Source organism: Papio anubis, chromosome 20 (genome assembly GCF_008728515.1).
Source record: "Papio anubis isolate 15944 chromosome 20, Panubis1.0, whole genome shotgun sequence".
NCBI lineage: Eukaryota > Metazoa > Chordata > Mammalia > Primates > Cercopithecidae > Papio > Papio anubis.
Genome location: NC_044995.1, coordinates 49,060,269 through 49,086,561, shown reverse-complemented (window position 1 = coordinate 49,086,561; position 26,293 = coordinate 49,060,269). Strand labels below are relative to the sequence as shown.

General features: G+C 52.5%; 1 protein-coding gene across 1 annotated transcript in view; it reads right to left on the bottom strand.

The window, feature by feature from the left end:
- Positions 1 to 1,134: 1,134 nt before the first annotated feature.
- GNG7 (G protein subunit gamma 7) overlaps positions 1,135 to 26,293 on the bottom strand; it is a 212,774-nt gene continuing 187,615 nt past the window's right edge. Inside the window, exons 4-5 of the mRNA XM_003914624.5 lie at positions 10,151 to 10,268; positions 1,135 to 5,167 (exon numbers count right to left, since the gene is read on the bottom strand). Coding sequence (XP_003914673.1) covers positions 5,042 to 5,167; positions 10,151 to 10,231 — 207 coding nt within the window. The 5' untranslated portion in view covers positions 10,232 to 10,268 and the 3' untranslated portion in view covers positions 1,135 to 5,041. The remainder of the gene's footprint in view (positions 5,168 to 10,150; positions 10,269 to 26,293) is intronic.

The following is a 26,293-nucleotide window of genomic DNA, read 5'->3' as shown; positions in this document are numbered from 1 at the left end:
CCCAGGCTGGAGTGCAGTGGTGCAACCTCGGCTCACTGCAACCTCCGCCTCCTGGCTTCAAGCAACTCTCCTGCCTCAGCCTCCCAAGCAGCTGGGATTACAGGCACCTGCCACCACACTCAGCTAATTTTTGTATTTTTAGTAGAGACAGGGTTTCACTGTATTGCCCAGGTTGGTCTCGAACTCCTGACCTCAGGTGATCTGTCCACCTTGGCCTCCCAAAGTGCTGGGATTACAGGCGTAAGCCATTGAGCCCAGCCTTCCTCTTAGATTTTCTTTTTCTTTTTCTTTTTTTTTTTTTTTGAGACGGAGTCTCACTCTGTCGCCCAGGCTGGAGTGCAGTGGCCGGATCTCAGCTCACTGCAAGCTCTGCCTCCTGGGTTCCCGCCATTCTCCTGCCTCAGCCTCCCGAGTAGCTGGGACTACAGGCGCCCGCCGCCTCGCCCGGCTAGTTTTTTTTTGTATTTTTTTAGTAGAGACGGGGTTTCACCGTGTTCGCCAGGATGGTCTCGATCTCCTGACCTCGTGATCCGCCCGTCTCGGCCTCCCAAAGTGCTGGGATTACAGGCTTGAGCCACCGCGCCCGGCCTTTTTTTTTTTTTTGAGATGGAGTCTTAATCTGTTGCCCAGGCTGGAGTGCAGTGGCATGATCTTGGTTCATTGCAGCCTTTGCCTCTTGGGTTCAAATAGTTCTCCTGCCTCATCCTCTTGAGTAGCTGGGATTATAACCACATGCCATCACGCCCAGCTAATTTTTGTAGTTTTAGTAGAGACATGGTTTCACTGTGTTGGCCAGGCTGGTCTCGAACTCCTGACCTCACGTGATCCGCCTGCCTCGGGCTCCCAAAGTGCTGGGATTCAAGGCCTAAGCCACCACACCCGGTCCCTCCTAGATTTTCTAAGTACAAATCCTAAAGCCCGTGGGGCCTGAGCGTTCCTGGTTTGTGGTGCAGCCCCCAGGGGTCCCCTCCTGTTACCTCTTCCCTGGGCCAGTGAAGGGAGGGTGGACGGGATGGTGTGGGGCCGTGGGTCCCCATGCCTGGAGCCAAGCCCGGGGCATTTGCTTGCATGCTAAGAGCTCCCTCCCCAGCAAGCCCTGGGCCAGGGAGAGAAGGAGCAGCCTAGAGGCAGGAGAAAAGGGAGAGTGAGGCTGTTTATTGTGTATGAATTCACATTGTATCAACAACTCCACGTAATATTAAAACACTGCGAGAAAGTGGGTGCGGCACACCTGGAATTTTAAAAAAGTCAGAAATAAAAACAACCAGACATCCCAATGCAGATGGCATAGAACCTGCTAGAACCACAGGTGGCGGCTGGAAACAGGAGACAGGTCTTTACAAAGATTAGATCGGCAACGGTTCCGTGGACAGAGAAGGAGGCGCGGTTGGCCGGCTATGGCTTCTGTGCAGAGGGCCCGAGGACGTTTAATAAGTGACCCCTTGAGGAAGGGCGTGGTGGCTCCACCTCCACCCGGAAGCCCCCTCCTGGGTCACTCACGCATGGGCAGGTGTGTGATGGCCCCTCCTACCTGCCCCAGAGCTCGGGCAGGATAGGGCCTGTTAACTTGGAGATGGATGCGTGGCCTGGAGGCCTAGCGTTGCACCCTGGACACGGTGGCCGGCCATCAAAGGGACCACGCAGAGAGAGAGAAAGTGGAACACCTTCCGCCCCGGCCCAGCCGCCCTGTTTATGTCCCCAGAGGCCAGAGGTCACAGCTGAGCTGTCTGTGCTTGGCCTCGGGTTACCCCTGGGGAGGGTGGGAGAAGGGTGTGTGTTCTGGCTCCTTGCTGGATAGAGGAGGGCAGGGTAGGCGGAGCTGGTCTGGGAAGGTGCCCAGGTGGGTCACGACAGGGTTGGGGCCTGGCCCGCTGTGGCCCTTCACCCGGCAACTGGTTTCTCGCTCAGGACCGGGGAAGGCCCGTCAGAGAGCCAGGCGGCAGAAGGAGAAACGGCCTTCTTGCTCCCACCCGACGCTGCCGTGTGTGTGTGTGCGCGTGGGTGGGGGTGAGTGTCCTTAACTGTTTTTCCCCTGGCGTGGCTGAGAGACACTGGTGTCCCCAAGGCTAGAGCTGCTGCTGCCACCCCCGCCCGCCAGCCCTGCATCTGGAGGTGCACGCACGCTCCTGGAAATGCCCATAAAACACGCGTTCACCCCAGGGATTCCCGGCAGAAAAGCACGCGCGGCGGTGGGTGTGTGCGCTTGTCTGCAAAAGTGTTTTCCACACTGTGGTCACTGAGGTTTACTCTACAAGAAAAAAAAGGGGAGAATTTTTTTTTAATCCCCCAAGCTAGAAAACCCACAGGCTTCTGGCAATGGCCACCTCCCTGGGGTCCGGGAGATGGTGGGGTCCGGATAGCTCAGGGAACCCAAGGCCCTATGGACAGTGAAGGAGAGGCCAGCCTGTCCTTCCCCTCCCTGAGCCTCAGTTTACCTAGAACGCTTGGACTCCAGGCTCTCTGACTTCTGTGCAGGGTCCCGTCTGTGGGGCGGGAGGACGTGGCTTTAGGGGCCTTTGGAGCTGAGAGTCCCTGGAAGCCGGGATTGAACCCCACCATCTCCACCAGCCTAGGAGGCCCGGCTGCCTGGGCTGCGTCTCTGCAGCGGCCTCCGTTCCCCGCTGGCATTTCTGGGGTCACATCGTTAGGACACACCAGTGGGGCTGGGCTTGGCACAGCTGTGCCCCCTCCTCCCTCTGCCCTGGCAGCGGGGGCTCGGCGATTAAGGCCTCTTTTAAGGAAAAACGGGCTGCGGTGCGTTTGTTCCCAGTTACCAAGATGGCTCGCTGGGAAGGGTGGGGGCAGGCGGGGTCTCCCTGCCTGGGGTCCTCCCAGGGTTTCTGGAACAGACTTTTGTCTCTTCCCACCATTCCTGCTGTGGGTGGTGGGGACGCCCACACCCCAAGCCCCGCCTGCTCCCGGCCCAACCACAGGAGGCTGCAGTCTCTGGGGAGCCTCTGGGGCTCTCCTGGGCCAACAGCAGGTTTGGCGGGGAGGGCTCCCCGAAGCCCCAGCCCTCCCGGACCGGCCGTAGAGAGCTGGGTGCTGGGGGTGGGGAGCCCAGCTGTTGCCTGTGGGAGCCCCCCGAGGTTGAGGAGTGAAGGTCACTCTCCCTGCACCTGCAACACGCAGGACCCTCTAGCCTTGTGAGGTGGGAACCCCGGCAGTCGCCCCAGGAAGGGAGCTGAGCAGGGATCCCCGCCCCATGGGCCTGCACAGAGGACCTGGGCAGGCGTCCAGGAACCCTCTCGGCACGGGTCCTTAGACGCCCATTTCCACTGGGACTGGAGGGACAGGGCTGGGCTAGTTTTTTTCTTTTTTCTACTACTTGCTTCTGGGCCAACCCCGTGGAGGGGGGTCGGGGCGGCCAGGCCTCCTGCGATCAGGGCTGTGTGGGGTCCCGGCGGCTCAGGGTCCGGCTCAGGGTCCAGCTCAGGTGTGGCCCCCGGTGACGCCAGCAGGCCCGGGAGGATGTGGCTGCACCTGCTCCCGTCTGTGCCGCAGAGGAGGACACAGTCGTCTTTCAGAAGCCTCCCCCCGACCTCGTGGCATCATCGATTTCCACTTGCCGCTGGGAGGAGCGACCCGTTCTGCGCCTAACGCATCTCCCGGCCTCAGGCAGCCGTCCCGGGTTGCACGGGGTGGAAAAGCGAAAAGATTGGGTTCGAGCGACAGGGCAACGTTTTGAACGGACGTTTCGATCTCCGGGAGAACGTCTCACCTCCCGGCGTCCTTCAAAGTCACTTCAAGATCATGGAACAACTTTGTATACACGGCAGCACAGGGCAGCCCCACCCGCCCCGCCGCGGCTCCCCAGCCTGCATGTCTGTTTGAGAAATGTCTACCGTGGATGTCAGAGGGTAGAACAAGCCGGAAGAACCAAGGACGGTCAAACCTCTCCCGGCCACACAGATGCCTGGTGCTGAAGACACGCCGGGCGCGGTGGCTCACGCCTGTAATCCCAGCACTTTGGGAGGCCGAGGCAGGGGAATCACGAGGTCAGGAGTTCGAGACCAGCCTGGCCAATATGGTGAAACCCCATCTCTACTAAAAATACAAAAATTAGCCGGGCGTGGTGGCGTGCACCTGTAATCTCAGCTACTCAGGAGGCTGAGGCAGGAGAATCACTTGAACCGGGGAGGCAGAGGTTGCAGGGAGCCGAGATCGTGCCACTGCACTCCAGCCTGGGTAACCAGAGCGAAATTCCATCTCAAAAAAAAAAAAAAAAAAAAAAAAAAATCCCAAAACGGGATGGGCCGGGCCGGTGACCGCTCCCCTTGGGCAAGTCCCGAAAACCCGTTTCTGGCACAGAGGGGACCCTGAAGAAAGGACCCATGGCAAAAATCATGCAGAGGAGTCACACTTGACAACTTTTCATAGGCGAAGTCCCCTCCCAACCCCTACGGTCCATCGCGCATTCATTGCTTGATGGTACAGTTTAGCGACGGGTTCGACCATCACATTCCGAGTTTAGCCGTATGGAATAACAACTTTTTAAACGGAGAGATATTTCCAAAAAAAGTTCACGATGTCACCTCCCCCCGCCACCTCAATTTTACCACTACTTAAAAACAGCGCAAAGCATCTCAGTGACCCCGTGAAGTCTTTTTACATATGGCCAATTCTCCCGGAACTGCTGCCACCGGGCGAAGTCACCTCCCTTCGCCCTCGGCGCCGCGTCCACAATCGAAACGGCAATGGAGATTTTTACAAATGGTTCCCACATCACTGGGGGATTTCAGTTACACCGAACGGGAAGTGGCCGTAAAGCCTCCATCCCAGCTTTGCCTAAACTGAGAGGGCCACGGGGTCGGACCCGAAACCCCATCTACACCTACAAGGTACATTCTACCCCATCCAGGCAGTGGGAACGCCTTTTTTGGGGGGAAGGGTGGATTTCTTTTGGGATTAAACGTTTTGGGGACTTGAGATGTTTTGTTTGAGCTAATTACTGAATGATGCCCTGCCTGAGACAGAGAGAGAGAGAGAGCGAGAGAGAGAGAGAGCGAGAGAGAGAGAGAGCGCACATACAAGAACACAGTTATAAAATAATACAAGGTTTCTTGTCCTTAAAGGGGTTCTCGGAGGCAGGGACGCCGACCAGCAGGGGATCGTTCCGGGCGTGTTGTTCACAGTAGCTCATGAGGTCAGACGCCGCTTTGGAGACCTGTGTTTGGGCACAAGGAGGAGAGAGGGGAGGTATAAGAAGAGGCTGGCACACCCAGGTTCACAGCAGCGCCATTCCCAACAGCCACAGGTGGAAACTGCCCAGGAGCCCATTGACGGGGGCGTGGGCAAACAGTGTGGCCCGTCCACACACTGGAATATTACTCAGCCATGAAAAGGAGCGTGGCTCTGACATAGGCCACAATGTGGATGCATCTTTTTTTTCTTTTCCTTTTTTTTTTTTTTTTTGGTTTGTTTTGAGACAGAATCTCGCTCTGTCGCCCAGGCTGGAGTGCAGTGGCTGGATCTCAGCTCACTGCAAGCTCCATCTCCTGGGTTCAGGCCATTCTCCTGCCTCAGCCATCCGAGTAGCTGGGACTACAGGTGCCCACCACCACACCCAGCTAATTTTTTTTGTATTTTTAGTAGAGACAGGGTTTCACCACGTTAGCTAGGATGGTCTCAATCTCCTGACCTCGTGGCCTCCCAAAGTGCTGGGATTATAGGCGTGAGCCACCGTGCCTGGCCGTGGACGCATCTTAAGGACTTCACACTCAGTGAGAGATGCCAGACACAGAAGGCCACGCAGTGTGTGATCCCATTTCTTTCTTTCTTTCTTTTTGAGATGGAGTCTCTCTTTGTTGTCCAGGCTGGAGTGCAATGGTGCAATCTCAGCTCACTGCAACCTCCACCTTGTGGGTTCAAGTGATTCTCCTGCCTCAGCCTCCCAAGTAGCTGGGATTACAGGCATGCACCACCACGCCTGGCTAATTTTTGTATTTTTAGTAGAGACGGGGTTTCACCATGTTGATCAGGCTGGTCTCGAACTCCTGACCTCGCAATCCGCCCACCTCAGCCTCCCAAAGTGCTGGGATTACAGGTGTGAGCCATAGTGACTGGCCTAAAAAAGATTTTTTTTTTTTTTTAAAGAAAAGGCTGGACTTCCTTCAGCAAGCGTTGCCAGATTTTGAACACAAAGGGTCAGGGACAGAGGGACCCTGCTTTCGGAGTCCAAGACCTCATTCTCACCCCAAGGAAGGAAGGTCCTGATAGGAAAATGCTGCCTGCACATTTGACGAGCTTGAGGGAGGTTTCAGTGACACCCAGCCAGGTGACTGTGCCCGGTGAGGACGAGATAAGCTTGTCTCCATCTTTCTTGTGCAGCCTGAACCCCCTGATGACTCCGAACCCCAGAGGGGCTGATGCTTCTGGTCACAGGAGGGACCCCCTGCCCCCCTGCTGCCAGCCTGCCCCAGGCCACACGCCCGTCTCTCCTGGCCATGCCTTTGGGGGTGCCGCTGCCACTCCCCGCTTAGCTCACCCCAGCAGGGCTGGGGCTGGGGTGTCGGGTGTCCTGGGTCAGCCTAAACAGGGACACGTCTGTCTGGCCCTGGATCTCATCCTGTGACCGGTAACTGTGTCTCTGTAGGACTCAGCGACCTTTCTCTCCTCTCTTTTTCCCCTGAAAGGTGAGAGGGCGATCACAGGGGGAGGATTAGATGTGGCAGGGGTGAGGGGATGATCCGAGAAGGATCACAGCATTGCTTCACGAAGGTGCCTTTGTTGTCTGCTTTTGAGACAGGGTCTCGCTCTGTCCCCCAGGCTGGAATGCAGTGGTGCTATCCTAGCTCACTGCAGCCTCCACCTCCTGGGCTCAAGTGATTCTCCCGCCTCAGCTGGGAGTACCTGAGTAGCTGGGACTACAGGAGTGAGCCACTACACCTGGCCATAATTTTTTATTTTATTTATTTATTTATTTATTTATTTATTTATTTATTTATTTATTTTTGAGACAGAATCTCGCTCTGTCAGTCAGGCTGGAGTGTGGTGGCGTGATCTCTACTCACTGCAACCTCCGCACCCTGGGTCCAAGCAATTCTCCCACCTCCGCCTCCCAAGTATCTGGGACTACAGGCACCCGCCACCACGCCACAGTAATTTTTGTATTTTTAGTAGAGACGGGGTTTCACCATGTTGGCCAGGCTGGTCTCGAACTCCTGACCTCAGGTGGCCCACCCACCTAGGCCTCCCAAAGTGCTGGGATTACAGGCATGAGCCACCGTGCCCGGCCTTGCCATAATTTTTAGAATAATTTTCTTGTACAGATGAGGGTCTCACCATGTTGCCCAGGCTGGTCTCAAACTCCTGGGCTCAGGCGATCCTCCGGCCTAGGCCTCTGGAAGCACTGGGGTTACAGGCATGAGCCACCTCGCTTGGCCAGTACCTCTGCATCCCAGATCCTCCGTCCTCCTTTGGGCCCCAAGGATACCTGGGACCTGGGCCCCTCAAAAGGCCAGGAGCCTGTGGGATAGCTTTGGGGTCTTGCCCAGCTGGGCAGCCGGGTAACACTCATGCCCACGGAGTGAGCCCACTGGCCGCGGCCTGTGATGACTCGGACCTGGCCTGCTTTCTAGGCTTCTATTTGGGAAGTGGCTGTCCTGGACGACAGAAATAGCCTCCAGACCCTGAAAATAGCTGGCGTTGTGGCTCCAGCACGCGGCCCCCTTGGCACCACCCCCCATGCCCGCTGCGCTGGGCTGGAGAGCCCCGAGATCACTGCCGTTGAGGCTCTGTGGTTCGGGTCGCCGCGTTGGAGCTGGGGATATAAAACCTCAGGCGGGACTGGGAGCGGGGACGGGTCAAATCCTGGCTCCCCCGAGGCCCGACATTCAAAGGGGCTATGGGGGCCCCTCCTCAACATCAAACGGGGCAGGATGAGTCACCGCCCTCCGCCCGGGCTGGGGGCTGGCACCGACTCATAAAAGGAAAACCACTTCAACCAGGGCTTTCTCTTTCTTCAGCCTGAAGGAATGCTTTGAATGCTCAGGTCTGTCCTCAGCAGTCAGATTTCTGGAACATTCAGACACCTCGTGGGAGGCAGACCCCTCCCCTCCTGGCTGGATCCCGGCCGGTGGCGGTGTGATGGGGTCTGGTGGGGGCTCAGAGCTGCGCTGGAGGGAGGCTCACCGGCCGATCAGAACCGTGTCTGACTCCTGCGCCACCTGGCCAGCAGGGACGAGTCCGTCCGCCCCCCAACTGGGAGCAAAGCAAGGGCCGGGCACCCCTTCCTCATAAATTCCTATGGCCAATAATGACGAGCTGGTGGCAGGTACTGGAGAACTGAGTTCTGAGTGGATACGTGGGGTGATGGCTGATTTTATGGGGGTACTAGGGCGGGCCATGGTGCCCCAGGGTTTGGTTAAACGTTTATTTTATTTTATTTTTGAGATGGAGTCTCGCCCTGTAGCCCAGGCTGGAGTGTGGTGGCACAATCTTGGCTCACTGCAACCTCTGCCTCCCAGGTTCAAGCTATTCTCCTGACTCAGCCTCCCAAGTGGCTGGGACTACAGGCGTCTGCCACCACACCTGGTTAACTTTTTTGCAATTTTAGTAGAGACTATGTTTCACCATATTGGCCAGGCTGGTCTCGAACCCCTAACCTTGTGATCTACCCACCTCAGCCTCCCAAAGTGCTGGGATTACAGGCGTGAGTCACTGTGCCCGGCCAATTAAATGTTTTTCTAGATGTTGCTGTGAAGGTTGTTTTTTCTTTCCTTTTTTTTGATAGAATCTTGCTCTGTTGCCCAGGCTGGAGTGCAATGGCATGATCTCGGCTCACTGCAACGTCCCAGGTCCAAGTGATTCTCCTGCCTCAGCCTCCCAAATAGCTGGGGTTACAGGCACGCACCACCACCCCTGGGTAATTTTTTTTTTGTATTTTTAGTAGAGATGGGGTTTCACCATGTTGGCCCGGCTGGTCTCGAACTCCTGACCTCAGGTGATCTGCCCACCTCAGCCTCTCAAAGTGCTGGAATTACAAGTGTGAGCCACTGCGCTCAGCCTGTTTTTTATTTTGTAGGGATGGGGTCTTGCTATGTTGTTGCCCAGGCTGGAATTGAACGCCTGACCTCAAGTGATCCTCCTGCCTCAGCCTCCCAAAGTGCTGGGATTACAGGTGTGAGCCACTGTGCCTGGCATGCAAAAGTCTGGTGTTTTTTTTTTTTTTAATGTGATTCACCTTTAAATCTGTAGACTTCAAGCACAGCAGGTGACCGTCTGTAATGCAGGTGAGCCTCATCTAATCAGTTGAAGGACTTAAGAGAAAAAGCCGGGGGTCCTCCCAGGAGGAAGGCACTCTGCCAGGTGTTCGAGCTGCAGCACCAACTCTTCCCTGGGTCACCAGCCTGCTGGCCTGCACTGCAGATTTCAGAACTTGCCTTAAAATAAATCTCGACTGGGCACAGCCTCAAGTGTGATCCTTTTGAGAAACTTCAAATTCCAGGCATGGTGTCTCACGCCTGGAATCCCAGCACTCTGGGAGGCCGAGGTAGGTGCATCAACTAAGGTCAGGAGTTCGAGACCAGCCTGGCGAATACAGTGAAACACCGTGTCTACTGAAAATACAAAAAAAATTAGCCGGGCGTGGTGGTGCATGCCTGTAATCCCAGCTGCTTGGGAGGCTGAGACAAGAGAATCGCTTGAACCTGGGAGGTGGAGGTTGCAGTGAGCTGAGATCATGCCATCGCACTCCAGCCTGGGAGACAGAGCGAGACTCCATCTCAAACAAACAAACAAATCCTTCAAACGACATAGAAGTGAAAAAAGTAGACAGGACAGCCATCTTCTCCCGCCCGGGACTGTGTCTCTCGGTTTAATTTGCATCCGTCACAGCCACGGAGCTGGACAGAGCGATGCAGATAAGGACGGCAAAGTGCTCTGTCACAATGACTGTCTCCATGGGGCCCCAGTGCGTTTACAAAGCATGTTACGTTCCCACACGAACCCATGAGATAGGTGTTAGATCAGTTGCCTCTTTCTGCCGAGGAAATGGAGGCTCAGAGAGGTTAAGGGAAGGCCCCAAGGTCACACAGCAAGAGGCACAGCTGTAGGGCAAGTCTCTGCCTTCCCGTCGAGCCTCCTGTCCACCATTTGCGGGGCGCCCACGGGCCTCTCCCCTCCTCTTCCTGGCGTCCGCCGGGCTCACCTTGATACGTTCAATCCCGGCTTCTATGCGTAGCTGTTCCACCAGCTTCCGGGCCTGGGCTATGTTGTTAGTGGCTGACATTGTCTGCCATCAGCTCTGGGCCCCGTTGTCCAGAGAGCTGTGGGGGAAGCAGAGGGGTGTGGGTCAAAGCTCAGGTCAGGCCTCTGGGTGGCAGCAGGGGCGCCCGGCCTTGGCTCAACCTTCCCAACTCTGGGCACAGCCACTTGGCCTCTGGGTGGGGACCGGGGCCTCGGTGTACACAGAGCTGGTACTCAATAAAAGGATACACAATACAAGATACACAATAAAAGGTACACAATAAAAGGATAAATTTAAAAAAAAATCCCTTTGACACCGCCCAGCCTCCTTGGTTTCCAGCATAGAGCCTGGCACGCGGTCAGCCGTGACAATCCTCTGTGAGAGTTTGCAGAAGGAGGGAATGAAAGGGCAAAGGCAGGCCAGGCACGGTGGCTCATGCCTGTAGCCCCAGCACTCTGGGAGGCCAAGGCGGGCGGATCATGAGGTCAGGAGATTGAGACCATCCTGGTTAACACGGTGAAACACCATCTCTACTAAAAAAAAAAAAAAAAAAAAAAAAAATTAGCTGGGCGTGGTGGTGGGTGCCTGTAGTCCCAGCTACTCAGGAGGCTGAGGCAGGAGAATGGTGTAAACCCGGGAGGTGGAGCTTGCAGTGAGCCAAGATCATGCCACTGCACTCCAGCCTGGGCGACAGAGCAAGACTCCATTTCAAAAAAAAAGACAAAAAAAAGAGAAAGGGCAAAGGCAATAGGTCAGGCCTCTAGAGAAGGGAGGACTTACACAGGCTCCTAAGTGGCCTGCCGCAGTCCCATGGTAGGAGTTCTTGCCCTCCAGGGGACAGTGGGGACAGTGGGTGATGTCTGGGGATACCTGTGGCTGTGGGGGGGTGCTCCTGGCATGGAGTGGGTTGGGTGGAGGCCAGGGACATTGCTCAGCTCCCTGCATGCCCAGGACGGCCCCATGCCAGGAAAGGATCCAACCCCGATGTCCATAGTGCCCAGGGGAGACCCCGGGTCAGGGCAGGGATCGCAGCAGAACCCCCGATGACTGTCCTTTGTTTTTTTTTGAGATGGAGTTTTACTCTGTCGCCCAGGCTGGAGTGCAGTGGCACGATCTCGGCTCACTGCAACCTCTGCCTCCCGGGTTCAAGCGATTCTCCTGCCTCAGCCTCCCGAGTAGCTGGGATTACAGGCCCCCGCCACCACGCCTGGCTACTTTTTGTATTTTTAGTAGAGACGGGGTTTCACCATGTTGGCCAGGCTGGTCTCAAACTCCTGACTTCAGGTGATCCGCCCTCCTCGGCCTCTCAAAGTGCTGGGATTACAGGTGGGAGCCACAGCGCCCGGCCTGTCCTCCATGTCCTTCATACTGAACCAGTCAGGAGCCCATGCTGTTGCTTCTTGAATTCTCCCAGAACAACCCAGGACCCTTCAACAGGGCAGATGATCACGGGATGCAGAGTCTTTTGGGGGTCCGTGGAATCCCCCAAGATCTCATCTGGGGGTGACTCTGCCCTGCACGGAGCACTGGGTCATGTCTGGGACATTTGTGGCTGTCATGACTTGGGGGTGCTCCTGGCAGGGTGTGGGTGGAGGCCAGGGATGCTGCTCAGCATCCTGCAGTGTCCAGGATGGCCCCACTCCAGGAACAACCCAGCCCCACGTGTCAGCAGTGTCCAGGCTAGAGAAACCTGCTTAGTAGGACCCAGCGAGGGGGTCGGTGCTGATGGGGGTGGCAGGGGCAGGGGCCAGGTTCAAGAGTCCTGGGCAGCTGCAGTCCCAGCCGGGCGTTTGTGAGCAGTTAATTAAGCCGCGCCCTGTTTCCGTCATAACTCATGGCATTGCTGTCTGTTTTGCAGAGCCAGGCAGCCGCAGAGAAGCCAAGGCAGATTCCAAAGTTTTCAAAAAATGCCTACGTAGTGATAAGAAGGAAAGGACCATCCATGCATATCACACTGCAGGGGAATCTCCAGGGCCTAGGATGGGTAGCATGGTTCCGTTTGTATAATGTGTTTAAGAGGACATTTTATAGACAGAGTCTTGCTCTGTCGCCCAGGCTGGAGTGCAGTGGCGCGATCTCAGCTCACTGCAACCTCCGCTTCTCCCTTCCAGTGCCACTCCCACTTTGGCCTCCTGAGTAGCTGGGATTGCAGGTGCATGTGCCACCACGCCTGGCTAATCGTTGTATTTTTGGTAGAGATGGGGTTTTACCATGTTTGCCAGGTTGGTCTCAAACTCCCGGCCTCAAGTGATCCGCCTGTCTCGGCCTCTCAAAGTTCTGGGATTACAGGCATGAGCCACCATGCCTGGCCCAAGGACAACATTTTGGAAATGGAGAACAGATTAACAGTTGCCAGGGATCAGGAAGGGGCAGGGGCTGGGAGGGAGATAGGTCTCTGTATAAAAGGGCAACACAGTGAGGCATGGTGGCTCTTGCCTGTAATCCCAGCACTTTGGGAGGCTGAGATGGGAGGATCACTTGAGTCCAGGAGTTTGAGGCCAGCCTAGGCAACATAGCAAGACCCGCTCATTACAAAAAATTTAAAAATTAGCTGGGCATAGGTGACACACTCCTGTGGTCTCAGCTACTTGGGAGGCTGAGGTGGGAGGATCTCTTGAGCCTGGGAGGTTGAGGCCAGACTGGGCAACTTAGTGAGACCCCATCTCTGAATGAATACGTAAATAAAAGGGCAACATGAATGATCCCTGTTAGTGCCTCAACGACGGTGATGAATCCACAAGCCTATACGGGTGATAAACGCACAGAGAGCCTCACACACTCACACACCAGCAGGCACAATACTGAATACTACGGAACCGAGCGAGGCTGGTGGGTGTGTGACTGTCAATCTCACACACTCACACACCAGCCGGTACAGTACTGAATACTGCGGAACCTGAGCGAGGCTGGTGGGTGTGTGACTGTCTAGCTGTGATCCTGCCCGTAGCTTTACCAAATGTTACCACCGGGGACGGCCAGGGAATGACACACAGAATTCCTGTACATTCTTTGTTAGCACTGGATGTGACTCCACGGCGATCTCAATGAAAGGATCAATTAAAAAAAAAATCCCTTTGACACCACCCAGCCTCCTTGGTTTCCAGCAGACGTCCCGCCCCCCCTTTTTGGGGGCGCAGAAGGCCCAATCTGTCTGCTCTGGAGGCAGGGCCCACGTGTGGCCGCTCAGAAGGCTCTGATTCCACAGAGCTTCAAAGCAGCCACAAAACATCCAACTCAGGGAAAACCGCCCTTGGTTGGGCTTAAAAATACCTAAATTACTCAGTGCTAAAAATACGCGCACACAGAGAACAAATGGGCTGGCCCCACCTCCTGTTTTCCTTGGAAGGCCAGGGGGTCCTATTTAGCATCCACAGTCAGGAGTGTCCACCCAGACCATGGGCCCCTGCTGCCCTGGGCAGCCACCCCCCCAATTTCCACGTGAGCATCAGGCCCTGAGCCTTGCTGGCTTTTCTGTTTTGGGCGAAATTCCCTGGGAGATGCTCCCTTTGGGCTGGGTAATAACTCGGGCCTGCCAGAAAGGCCAGAGAGGGCTGTGCTCTGTGTGTGTGTGTGTGTGTGTGTGTGTGCATGTGCGTCTGTTTATTTGCATGTATGTCAATTATGTGCATGTGACTGTACACATATGTGTGGGGGTGTGTGCATTCATGTGGTGTAAATGTCAGTGTACACATGTGTATGAATGCGCATGCACATATGAATGTACGTGTACTTTGCGTGTGCATGTGTGTACACATGTGTATGCTGGCATGCATGAGTGTGCATATATGCGTGTGTGCACACATATCTGCATATGTGTGTATGTGTACATGTGTATGCATGGATGTGCATGTCAGCATGCATAAGTCTGCATCAGTGCATGTGTGTACATGAACATGTCTGTACATGAGCATCTGTGTCTATGAGTGCATGTACATATCTACATATGTGTATGTGTGCACCTGCATATGAGTGTGTGCATAGGTGGATTTGCATACGTGCATGTGTGTGGGCATGCATGTCAGTGTGCACGTGTGTGTGCACGTGTGTGGACATGTCACTGCATGTGTGCGCGCACACGTGTGTGGGCATGCATGTTACTATGAATGTGTGCACGTGTGTGTGGGCATGTCACTGCATATGCGTGTGCATGCACATGTGTGAGCGTGTATGTCACTATGGGTGTGTGCACGTGTGTGGGCATGTGTATATGTTACTGTAGGTGTGTGGACATGTGAGTGCGTGGGTGTGTACATGCGTGCGTGTGTGTGTGCACGGGCATGCATGTGTATGCTCGTGCTGAGATGCCGAGACTCAGACACAGATTGCATCACCCATTGCAGTCGCCTCCCCAAGTCCCCGTCTCGGTGGTGTCACCAGCCGGCACTGACTCAGGAGCAGCCATGCCCCCAGCTGAGGACTAAGCCAACAGCAGCAGAACTGGCCACGCGCTGAGTCAGCCAGGAACGCCCCTCCCAGCTGCCTCCCTGCAGAGGCGCACGGGTGCCCTGCACCCCGACCTGAATGCGCTTGCCTGGGCCCGGGCCCCGGGGAAGCTGTGGGAGGGGCGGGAGCAGGCAGCTCCGGGGGCAGGGCCAGGTGGTCAAAGCTGCACACAGTCCCCGCAGTCCCCGCGGCACCGTCCTGAGTGTGGGCTCTGCCTCGGTGCACAGGCCCCTTCAGGCAGGCTAGGCTCCAGGCCAGGCTCTCCAAAAATAAAACTTAAGAGAGACGCTGCCCGGCCCGGGCCGGCCTCCTAGCAAAAGGCTCTTAGCCACACCCGAGTCTAAGCCCGCCTTGTGCAGAAAAATCCCACTCGTGCCTGAAAGTCAAGAAGGATGAGGGTACCCCCCACCCCACGGCATAGTGGAAATCTGTGGTCGCTCAAGGAAGGGTGACCAGCCCCGAAACAGAGAGCAGACCTGAGCTGACTAGACACGAGGCTCCAGTGCACACAAGGGCTGAACAAAACCGCAGGAGAGGAGCTGGCAGCACCGGCAGGGAGGGAGGTGGGAGCACAGGAGCCTCCTGGGGAGCCGCCGCCCTCTAACCCCTTGCTCAGGCAGTTACCCCGAGGGAAAAAAATGAAAAGAAATAAAAAGCTAGATAGAAAGGCGTTTATAATTGTGTTACGTGTAAGAGTGAAAAGTTAGAATGCAAGTGCTCTACTTCCTTTTTTTTTTTTTTTTTTTTTGAGACAGGTCTCATTGCTTAGGCTGAGTGCAGTGGCCGGATCTCGGCTCACTGCAAGCTCCACTACTCGGGTTCAATGATTTATACCTCAGCCTCCTGAGTGGCTGGGATTGCAGATTGCCCAGCCACCATGCCGGCAATTTTTGTGTATTTTTAATAGAGACGTGGTTTCCTGCCCGCGTTGGCCAGGCTGGTCTCGAACTCCTGATCTCAGGTGATCCATCCACCTCGACCTCCCAAAGTGCTGGGATTACAGGTGTGAGCCACTGCGCCCGGTCTGCTATTAGTTTATAATATAAACTTATACTATAATACAATATAATATTATACATTTATTACATATTTGTATATTTTGTTATATATTATGTTTACTCATATTTATATTTATACTCTATGTCATTTATCACACATTTATTACATACTTGAAGATTCATTCCTGATATATTCATATCAGTTTTGTATTACTAATATATAGTTTTATTAGTGTTTAGTATTTGTATTATACACTTATTGCATACATATTTGTATCTTTATTCATCATTTATATAATTTATGCATTATTAATTATATAGTTTGATTTCTATTTTGACATGTTTGCTATTGATTTTGTATTTATATTTAGATTGCTATTTTATATCTGTATATATGTATTCATTATATAGTTATATCATCTGTTATAGGTTTATTGAATATCGTTTATCTTAACTTTTTTTTTTTGAGATGGAATATCGCTCTGTCGCCCAGGCTGGAGTGCAGTAGTTCAATCTCAGCTCACTGCAACCTCTGCCTCCTGCGTTCAAGCGATTATCCTGCCTCAGCCTCCTGAGTAGCTGGGACTACAGGTGTGCGTCACCACGCCTGGCTAATTTTTGTATTTTTGATAGAGATGGGGTTTCACCATGTTGGTCAGGCTGGTCTCAAACTCCTGACCTAGTGATCCACCCGCCTCGGCCTCCCAAAGTGCTGGGATTACAGGTGTGAGCCACCGCGCCCGGCCCTATCTTTTTTATTTTGAAATAATTAAGGACTCAGGCAGTTGCAAACATAGTCCAGGGAGTCCCGTGCACCCTCTCCCGGTCCCCTCCAGGGCAATGTCATCTGTGACTATAAGATAGTATCAGAACTGGAACCCTGAGGTCAGCCCAATGCTGTGTCTCAGACGACACCAGCGCCCCCCCACCCCCGCCCCTCATCTGGGGGTACAGAGGGAGTTTTGGTATCTCGCATCCATCCAGGAAGGTGGCCTGGGTCCCTCTCTGTCGGCATCGCCCCTCTGGAGCTGTGCCCCTACCTGCGGGCCTGTCCTCACTGGGTGGAGGAGAGTAGGTGTGGCCTAAATGTTTGCTGAGCAGATGGCTGGGCAGACAAAGACCCAAAACTGTGACAAAATTGACAGTGGTATCAGTAAAGAGAGACACAGCCTAGGGCCTCAGTCTGCAAAGCTGGCTGAACTCCAAAGTTCATAAAATCCTAAAGAGACCTGATTTAAACTTGGAAGTTTAACTCACTCCAGTACAGGCCCTCTCCCTCTGGCTGGATCCTTCTCTGGGGTGGGGCCGTCCTGGGCACTGCAGGGTGCTGGGCAGCATCCCTGGTCTCCGCCCACTCCATGCCAGGAACACCTTCCCCCCGCCCCACAGTCACGACAAGCACAAATGTCCCCAGACTTGGACAGGTGTCCCGTGGGGGAAAAATTTAGGCCTTTATGGAACTCCCTTATCAGGAGAAATCCTGCAGCTCAGAGTGGTTCCCTTAGGCAAAATGCAAAGAGTTTGAACCCAGCTGACTGAAGGCCCCAAGAAATAAATGCTACTGAATGCAAATATGCTGGGTGTGGTGGCTCACACCTGTAATCCCAGAACTGGGGAGGTTCAGGCGGGTGGGTCATTTGAGGTCAGGAGTTCAAGAACAGCCTGGCCAACATGGTGACACCCCGTGTCTGCTAAAAATACAAAAAAATGAGCCAGGCATGGTAGCGCATGCCCGTAATTCTAGCTACTCGGGAAGCTGAGGGCAGGAGAATCGCTTGGACCCAGGAGGTGGAGGTTGCAGTGAGCCAAGATCGCGCCACTGCACTCCAGCTCCAGAGGCGTGTTTCCAAAAGGACTTTAATTTTATTAGCCTCCCAGAACGCTTTGTGACTAGGAGATGCCCCACAGGGCGGGAGCCTTCCCCCAGATGTGAGCCCCATGGCATTTGAAGGGAGTGAGACCACAGCTCCCACAGAAGAGGGAACTCTGCAAGGCCAGAAATCTGCCCTGGCTCTACCAAGCTGTGTGACCTTGGGAAAGTTGCCTTCCCTCTCTGAGCCCCAGTGACCTCTGTTGAAATTCTCAGAGGGACACTCTCATCTGTGCATCAGGCCTGGCCCCCAGGTTCCTGTGCCAGGAAACGGGGGTTCCAGAGTCTGGCAGGCAAGAAGAGGACCCTCTTCTAGGGACCTGTGGCAGCTGCCAAATATAAACACAGCTGCTGGAAAGACAAGGTGGCTAGAACATCCTGCACCCAGCGAATGTGGACAGGCCGGTTTGCCCGGAGCTCTTGAGAAATCTCACTCCCCGTGGACTTGCACCCTGTCACCACTCCCCTGACCTGCCCCGAGGCTGGGGTGCAGTAGGGAATTGCAACAACCCCACCGGCCCTGGAGAGACCTGGGCAGAGCTGGAAGCTGATCATATTAAAAATCAGCGTGGATCGGATTCGGGATAGAGCCTCAAACTGGGTGTCCTGAAATTACCCATTTTTGTGTTGTTGGATTCTTGGTTTTTGGAGATGAAGTCTCACTCCGTTGCCCAGGCTGGCGTGCAGCGGCATGATCTCGGCTCACTGCAACCTCCGCCTCCCGGGTTCAGGAAATTCTCCTGCCTCAGCCTCCTGAGTAGCTGGGATTACAGGCACGCGCCACCACACCTGGCTAATTTTTGTATTTTTAGTGGAGACGGGGTTTTGCCATGTTGGCCAGGCTGGTCTCGAACTCCTGACCTCAGGTGATCCACCCGCCTCGGCCTCCCAAAGTGCTGGGATGACAGGCATGAGCCATCGCGCCCGGCCCATTTTTGTGTTGTTGAACTTAAAGCATGAGCTTGGGCAAATCCCTTCTTCTTTTGAGCCATAGGGTAAAGGTGAGAGGAGAGTCTTGTAAGCTCCGTGATTAGTTCCAGAAGTCCAGGGTGATCCAGTCATGCTTGCATCACTTCCGTGTCATTTATGGACTCGATGAGAGACAAAAGGGCCTCTGGGGACTGTGAGTTGCATAAGCCTCTGCTGAACTGACAGAACATTCAGGTTTCAGGGAGAGGTGAGGTCATTGCCAGGGATCTTATTCAAGGGATAAAGGCTGACACCTGTTCCTGAAGAGGGACCACATGGTGCATGCCTGGAAATGGAAAACCCAGGCTTGCATTCTGGCTCTGCTTCTGATGTTTGGGTCTTGGTTTCCTCAACTGGAAAATAAGGGGGCTCCTCTCAAGGCTGAGGATGGGTCCCCATTTGTCATCCTGTGGCTCTAAGATCAAGAAGATCTAGACCTCCTTCTAAACGACTTGGACTTTGGGCTAAAAATCTCTATTGGTAGATTTTGGCTTGCACAATGGTGGATTAGCTGCTAAGGACAAACCCACTCTCTTGCTGAGGTCAACTAGAAAAGCTGGACAGGGCCGGGCGTGGTGGCTCACGCCTGCGATCCCAGCACTGTGGGAGGCCGAGGCGGGAGGATCACTTGAGGTCGGGAGTTTGAGACCAGCCTGGCCAACATGCTGAAACCCCGTCTCTGCTAAAAATACAAAAATTAGCTGGGCGTGTTGGCACGTGCCTGTAGTCCCAGCTACTCGGGAGGGTGAGGCACAAGAATCGCTTAAACCTGGGAGGCAGAGGTTGCAGTGAGCTGAGATTGCACCATTGTACTCCAGCCTAGGTGACAGAGTGAGACCCTGTCTCATAAAAGAAAAAAAAAGCTGGACAGGGCCGGGTGTGGTGACTCACGCCTATAATCCCAGCACTTTGGGAGGCTGAGGTAGGAGGATCACTTGAGGTCAGGAGTTTGAGACCAGCCTGGCCAACATGGTATAACCCTGTCTCTATTAAAATACAAAAATTAGCTGGGTGTGGTGGCGCGTGCCTGTAGTCCCAGCTACTCGGGAGGTTGAGGCACAAGAATTGCTTAAACCCGGGAGGCAGAGGTTGCAGTGAGCTGAGATTGTGCCACCGCACTCCAGCCTGGGTGACAGAGCAAGACCGTGTCTCAAAAAAGAAAGAAAAGCTCAACAGAATGTCAAAGCGTCTGCTCAAGGGCCTGCAGGGTTGTTAAGATAATGGAGAATTTCCAGCCAGGATTTAGGGGAGGATTGAAGGAGAGCCTGGATTTGGGGTCACTTTTTCTGGGGTGGGGAGGGTTTGCTGAGAGGCCAAGTGATACTTCTATCAGCTTCACAAGGCCAAGGGTACAGAAATTGAGGTCCAGGGTTTCCTGAGGAGAGAAGCCTTGGTAAATTCCCCCTTGGGGTGAATTGGGACAACTTAATGTTGCACTGTAAGAGTGACGATCACAGCTGGGCGTGGAGGCTCACGCCTGGAATCCCAGCACTTTGGGAGGCTGAGGCAGGTGGATCACCTGAGGTCAGGAGTTTGAGACCAGCCTGGCCAACACGGTGAAACCCCGTCTCTACTAAAATACAAAAATTAGCTGAGCATGATGGCGGGTGCTTGTAATCCCAGCTCGTCAGGAGGCTGAGATGAGAGAATCGCTGGAATCCAGGAGACAGTGGTTGCAGTGAGCCAAGACTGTGCCACTGCACTCCAGCCTTGGCAGCTGAGTGAGACTCTGTCTCAAAAATAAGTAAATAAATAAATACATAAATAAGGATAATCATCAGGAAGCAGACAGGTCCTTAGAGCAACTGTAGCTGAGTTTGAATACTCTCGATCCCTGATACTGAATTAGGGTGATCCTAGATTGCTCATGGCCCCAAATGCCTTGAAGAAGTAAACAGAAATCCTCTCTGGAGGAAAACAATATCATCCCAGGCTTCAAATTATTTCTACATACAACTCCGCAAAGCAATGTCTGGCATGGAAGTAAAAATAACTAGACATACGAGGAGACAGGACCACATAAACAAAAATCAGCAGAAATAACCAGCACTACAAACAGACCCACAGGGTTTCCACATACTGGGAATTGACAGAGACTTTAATTGTGTTAATTATGTTCAAGGAAATAAAAAGATGAGATTGGAATTTTAGCAGCAAATCGGAACAATAGGGAAAAAAAGGAGCCAGTGGATATGGAGAAAATGACAATATCTGAAAAGTAAGAACTCAATGGAAGAAATAAAAATTAGTGAACTGGAAGACAGAACAGAGAAAAATATCCAGAAAGAAGCAAGAAGACACAAAGGGAAAGAAACTACAGAAGAAAGAGCAAAAGACATAGAAGATGCAGTGAAGTACAATGTACATGTTATTGGAACACCAGAAGGAGGAGAGAGAGAATGAAGCAGGAACAATCTTTGAAGAGATAAGGACCAATAACTTTCTAAAACTGATAAAAAGACCTCCAGCCACAGATTTCAGAATCCCTAGAACCTCAGGCAAAAGAAATGTCCTAAAAAGTGGCAGAGAAATGGCCAATAAGCACATGAGATGGTGTCTAATGATTAGTCATCAGGGAAATATGAATTAAAGCCATAAAGAGAGACTGCCTTCCAACCACTAGAGTGGCAAAAATTAAAAAGACTGACAACACTAAATATTTGGGAGGACGTAGAAGAACTGGATTCATCATCCATTACTGATGGGAATGTGAAATAGTACAACCACCATGGAAAATGGTTTAGCAGTTTCTTATAAGGCTGAACACATACCTCACCTATGACCCAGCAATTCCACTCCTAGGGATTTACTCAAGATAAATAAAAACATGTCTCCATAAAAGGACTTGTACAAGATGTTCATAAGCTTTGACTCATAACGGCAAAACCTGGAAACAATCCAAATGCCTTTCAACAGGGGAATCGACAAGCCACGGCATTTCACACAATGAAATACAGCCGGCTGCACAAGCAAAAAGAATAAACTACTGAGAGATCGAGCAACGTGTATGATTTTCAAAAATATTTTGTCAAGCAACAGAAGCTGCATATTAGAGGTGCATATTATATAATTCCATTTATATAAAGTTCAAGAATAGGCCGGGCGCAGTGGCTCACGTCTGTAATCCCAGCATTTTGGGAGGCCGAGGCGGGCAGATCACGAGGTCAGGAGATGGAGACGATCCTGGCTAACACGGTGAAATCCCGTCTCTACAAAAAATACAAAAAATTAGCCGGGCATGGTGGCGGGTGCCTGTAGTCCCACTTACTTGGGAGGCTGAGGCAGGAGAATGGCAGGAACCCAGGAGGCAAAGCTTGCAGTGAGCCGAGATCGCGCCATTGCACTCCAGCCCGGGCGACAGAGTAAGACTCCATCTCGGAAAAAAAAAAAAAAAGAAAAAGAAAAAAAAAAAATAAAGTTCAAGAATAGGCAAAACTATGAAGAAATGAAAACAGAGGTTGCTGCCTCTGGCCAGGGTGTTGGCTAGAAAGGGCCATGAAAAAACTTCTAGGGTGATGGAAATGTTCTGTATGTTGGTTGAGCTGTTGGTGTACACAGGTGTACACATTTGCTAAACTCCACCAAACTGTATCTTTTTTTTTTTTTTTTTTTTTTGAGGGAGGGATTCCCCCGCTGCCGCCCGGGGGAGTGCAGTGGCGCGATCTCGGCTCACTGCAAGCTCTGCCTCCCGGGTTCACGCCATTCTCCTGCCTCAGCCTCCTGAGTAGCTGGGACTACAGGCGCCCACCACCGCGCCCGGCTAATTTTTTGTATTTTTAGTAGAGACGGGGTTTCACTGTGGTCTCGATCTCCTGACCTTGTGATCCGCCCGCCTCGGCCTCCCAAAGTGCTGGGATTACAGGCGTGAGCCACTGCGCCCGGCCAACTGTATCTTTAAGATCTGCTCATCCTACTGCATTTGAATTGTACTTTGAGAAAATCAATTAATTACAAACAAAAATCAACAAACAAAAGTTGCCAGAGGAAAAAAACAGCAACAATTAGGTGGACCCAGTGAAAATATCCTTCAAGAATTAGGGGAAAATAAGGGCATTTTCAGACAAACAAAACCAGACTTTCTCACCAGCAGACTTGCCTTTTAAAAGGTAAAACTAGAGAAAGATAATTCCAGATGAAAGGTAGACAATGCAGGAAGGAGCGAAAAACAACAAGAATGTTGCAGACAGGAAAGAACTTGATAAAATAATTCTAAAGTTCCAGTGGAAAGATCAACAGGAAGTGAAAACCTCTGTAAAAAACTTGGAACAGGCCGGGCGCGGTGGCTCACGCCTGTAATCCCAGCACTTTGGGAGGCCGAGGCGGGTGGATCATGAGGTCAGGAGATCGAGACCATCCTGGCTAACACGGTGAAACCCCGTCTCTACTAAAAATACAAAAAACTAGCCGGGCGAGGTGGCGGGCGCCTGTAGTCCCAGCTACTCGGAGGCTGAGGCAGGAGAATGGCGTGAACCCGGGAGGCGGAGCTTGCAGTGAGCTGAGATCGCGCCACTGCACTCCAGCCTGGGTGACACAGCGCGAGACTCCGTCTCAAAAAAAAAAAAAAAAAAAAAAACTTGGAACACACATGGATCGTAACAGCCTTCAGCTCAGTCCTCACCTCCAACCATCCCACAACAGAAGATGTTCTATGCTTCTGCCTTCACATTTTTATTGTATGATTTTTATCATATTATTTTGGTCATTGAATTCCAGTGATAGGAGCTATAAATATTACTTCAGGAGTTTACTAGTGATACATTAATTGAATTTTGCAATTCTACGTGCACACAAAATGAAGTCAGCATCTGAATATATGTGTATATATATATACACACATCCCCCATCCACTGTGACTGGTCCAACGTCAGAGTGATAAGACTCAATGCCAGCTGCCCCCAGAGACTTTTCTTCAGTCCAGCCAGCCCCTCCCTGGACGTCCACTTCAGCAGTGCTCTGCAGCCTCAGGCAGATCCCTGTGTGCTTCACCAATGGCCTCTGCTCCACTCCCCACTCCCTCCATCTCCTTCCAACAGCTAGAGTGTGCTTCTGAAAATGCAGTTGAATCTGTTTCTCCCCTACTCAAAAACCACCAGGAGCTTCTAATTCCTTACAAAATCAAGTGCAAAAATCAAGGCTTATTGTTCAATTCCCACCCCCAAGAATTCTTCCCCCAGCTCCAATCCTGTCAAAGAACTGCCTTCTCTGATGCATGGCTCCAGGATCATCTCCTTTTTCACCCTGTGGCCTCATGAGCTCAGCATTTTCCAGATTCAGAAACCCTGTAGGGGGCCATGAGGGAGATGGCTGTCCCTGAAACTAAGACCCAGAGAAGGTAGATGGCTCGCCCAGAAGGTACTTATTATAAGAAATTGGCTCACATAATGATGGAGGCTGAGAAGTCATAAGATGTACAATTGGCAAGTTAGAGAGACACGAGAACTGACAGTTTCTGTCTGAAAGCCAGCAGGCTTGAGGCCCAAGAGCAGATGTTTCAATTGGAGTCCAAAGGCTGGAAAAAACCTATGTGCCAGCTTGAAGGCTGCCAGGCGGGAGGAATTTTCTCTTCCTCAGCATTTTTGTTCTATTGAGGGCTTTAACTGATTAGATGAGGCCCCTACATTGGGGAGGGGGAGCAATAGGCTTTACACAGCCAATGGTTCATTTCATCCAGAAACATTCTCACAGACATACCCAGAATAACATTTCAACAGATATCTGTGCACCCTGTGGACCAGTCAAGTTAACACATAAAATTAACAATTACAACAACCTTGGAGTCAATCATTCAGCCCACCACATCATTCTCTCACGGCGCTCGGTTTCTTTTCTTCTAGTACTTATAATGTGATATTTCAGTTGTCCCCTACTGGACTGTAAGCCTCAGGAGGCCAAAGATCTGGGGGCTGGGTGCAGTGGCTCATGATGGTAGTCCCAGTACTTCGGGAGACTGAGGCAGGGGGATCGCTTGAGCCCAAGAGTTCGAGACCAGCCTGGGCAACATGGCAAAACCTTGATTCTACAAAAACAAAAACAAACAAAAACACAAACAAAACAAAACTAGTTGGGTGTGGTGGTGCACACCTGTAGTCCCAGCTACTCATTAAGGCTGAGATGGGAGAATCGCTTGAGCCCAGGAAGTGGAGGTTGCAGCGAGCCGAGATCATGCCACTGCACTCCAGTCTGGGCAACAGAGTAAGACCCTGTCTCAAAAAAAAAAAAAAAAAAAAAAAAGAAAAAAGAAGAGAAGGTCTGAGTTGTTCTCCCCAGAACCTGGTATATATAAATGCTCAAGAGACATTTGCTTGGGGCCTGAAGTGGGGGCTATGCCTGTCTTTGCAGATGTCCACCTTAACCCTGGAAGATCGCTTTACCCTGTGACATGCTCCTTCTTTTTTTTTCTTTTTTTGAGATGGAGTCTCACTCTGTCGCCCAGGCTGGAGTGCAGTGGCCGGATCTCAGCTCACTGCAAGCTCCGCCTCCCGGGTTTATGCCATTCTCCTGCCTCAGCCTCCTGAGTAGCTGGGACTATAGGCGCCTGCCATCTCGCCCGGCTAGTTTTTTTTTGTATTTTTTTTTAGTAGAGATGGGGTTTCACCGTGTTAGCCAGGATGGTCTTGATCTCCTGACCTCGTGATCCGCCTGTCTTGGCCTCCCAAAGTGCTGGGATTACAGGCTTGAGCCACCGCGCCTGGCCAACACATGCTCCTTCTTTATGATGTGAGCTTCAAATGTTACTTCTTTTTGGAAGACTTTTTAATGGCTTCTAGCGCCAGGTGACCTTGACTCAGAATTCCTGGAACACAGTACGCTTGGAAAGTCACCTGGGCTGTTTGTTGCAGACTAAATATTTGTGTCCTCCTCTGACCTCACCGAGTTCATATGTGGAAATCCTGGGTCAGGTGTGGTGGCCCATGCCTGGAATTCCAGTGCTTTGCGAGGCCAAGGTGGGAGGATCACTTGAGCCCAGGAGTTTGAAACTAGCCTGAGCAACAGAGTGAAACCCCGCCTGTACAAAAATAAGAAAATTAGCCGGGTGTAGTGGTGTGTGCCTATAGTCTCAGCTACTTGGGTGGCTGAGGCAGGAGGATCGCTTGAGCCCAGGAGTTGGAGGCTGCGGTGAGTTATGACCACACCACTACACTTCAGCCTGGGCAACAGAGTGAGGCATATCTCAAAAAGAAAAGAAGGCCGGGCGCAGTGGCTTACGCGTTTAATCCCAGCACTTTGGGAGGCCGAGGTGGGCGGATCACGAGTTCAAGAGTTTGAGACCAGCCTGGCCAACACGGTGAAACCCCGTCTCTACTAAAAATACAGAAACATTAGCCGGGCGTGGTGGCGGGCACCTGTAATCCCAGCTACTCAGGAGGCTGAGACAGGAGAATGGCTTGAACCCAGGAGGCAGCGGTTGCAGTGAGCCGAGATCACGCCATTGCGCTCCAGCCTGGGCAACATGAGAGAAACTCCGTCTCAAAGAAAAAAGAAAGAGAAAAAAAGAGCCTCAGCTTGCTGTTTTTGAAACCGAAGCCACGTGTTTTTTTCCTAATCAGAACTAAAGTGAAAGATGAAAACAATCGATGTTTTGTTTGTCTTGGAGCAAGAGATATAAGATCTGTGTTTCTGGCTTGCAGACAAGAGCACCGCAGCCCTGAAGCATGTGTGGGTCGTGCGTGTGACAGAACACAGGAGGCCTGCGGCAAGGTCCTGACAGGGAGGACTGTCTCGGGTTGGAGACCTGGTTCTGAGCACGTCCCCTGGACTTCCCTGAGCCTCAGCTTTCTCGGCTGTAAAATTCAGAACTAGAGAGCGGTTTCCCCTGTGCTCCAC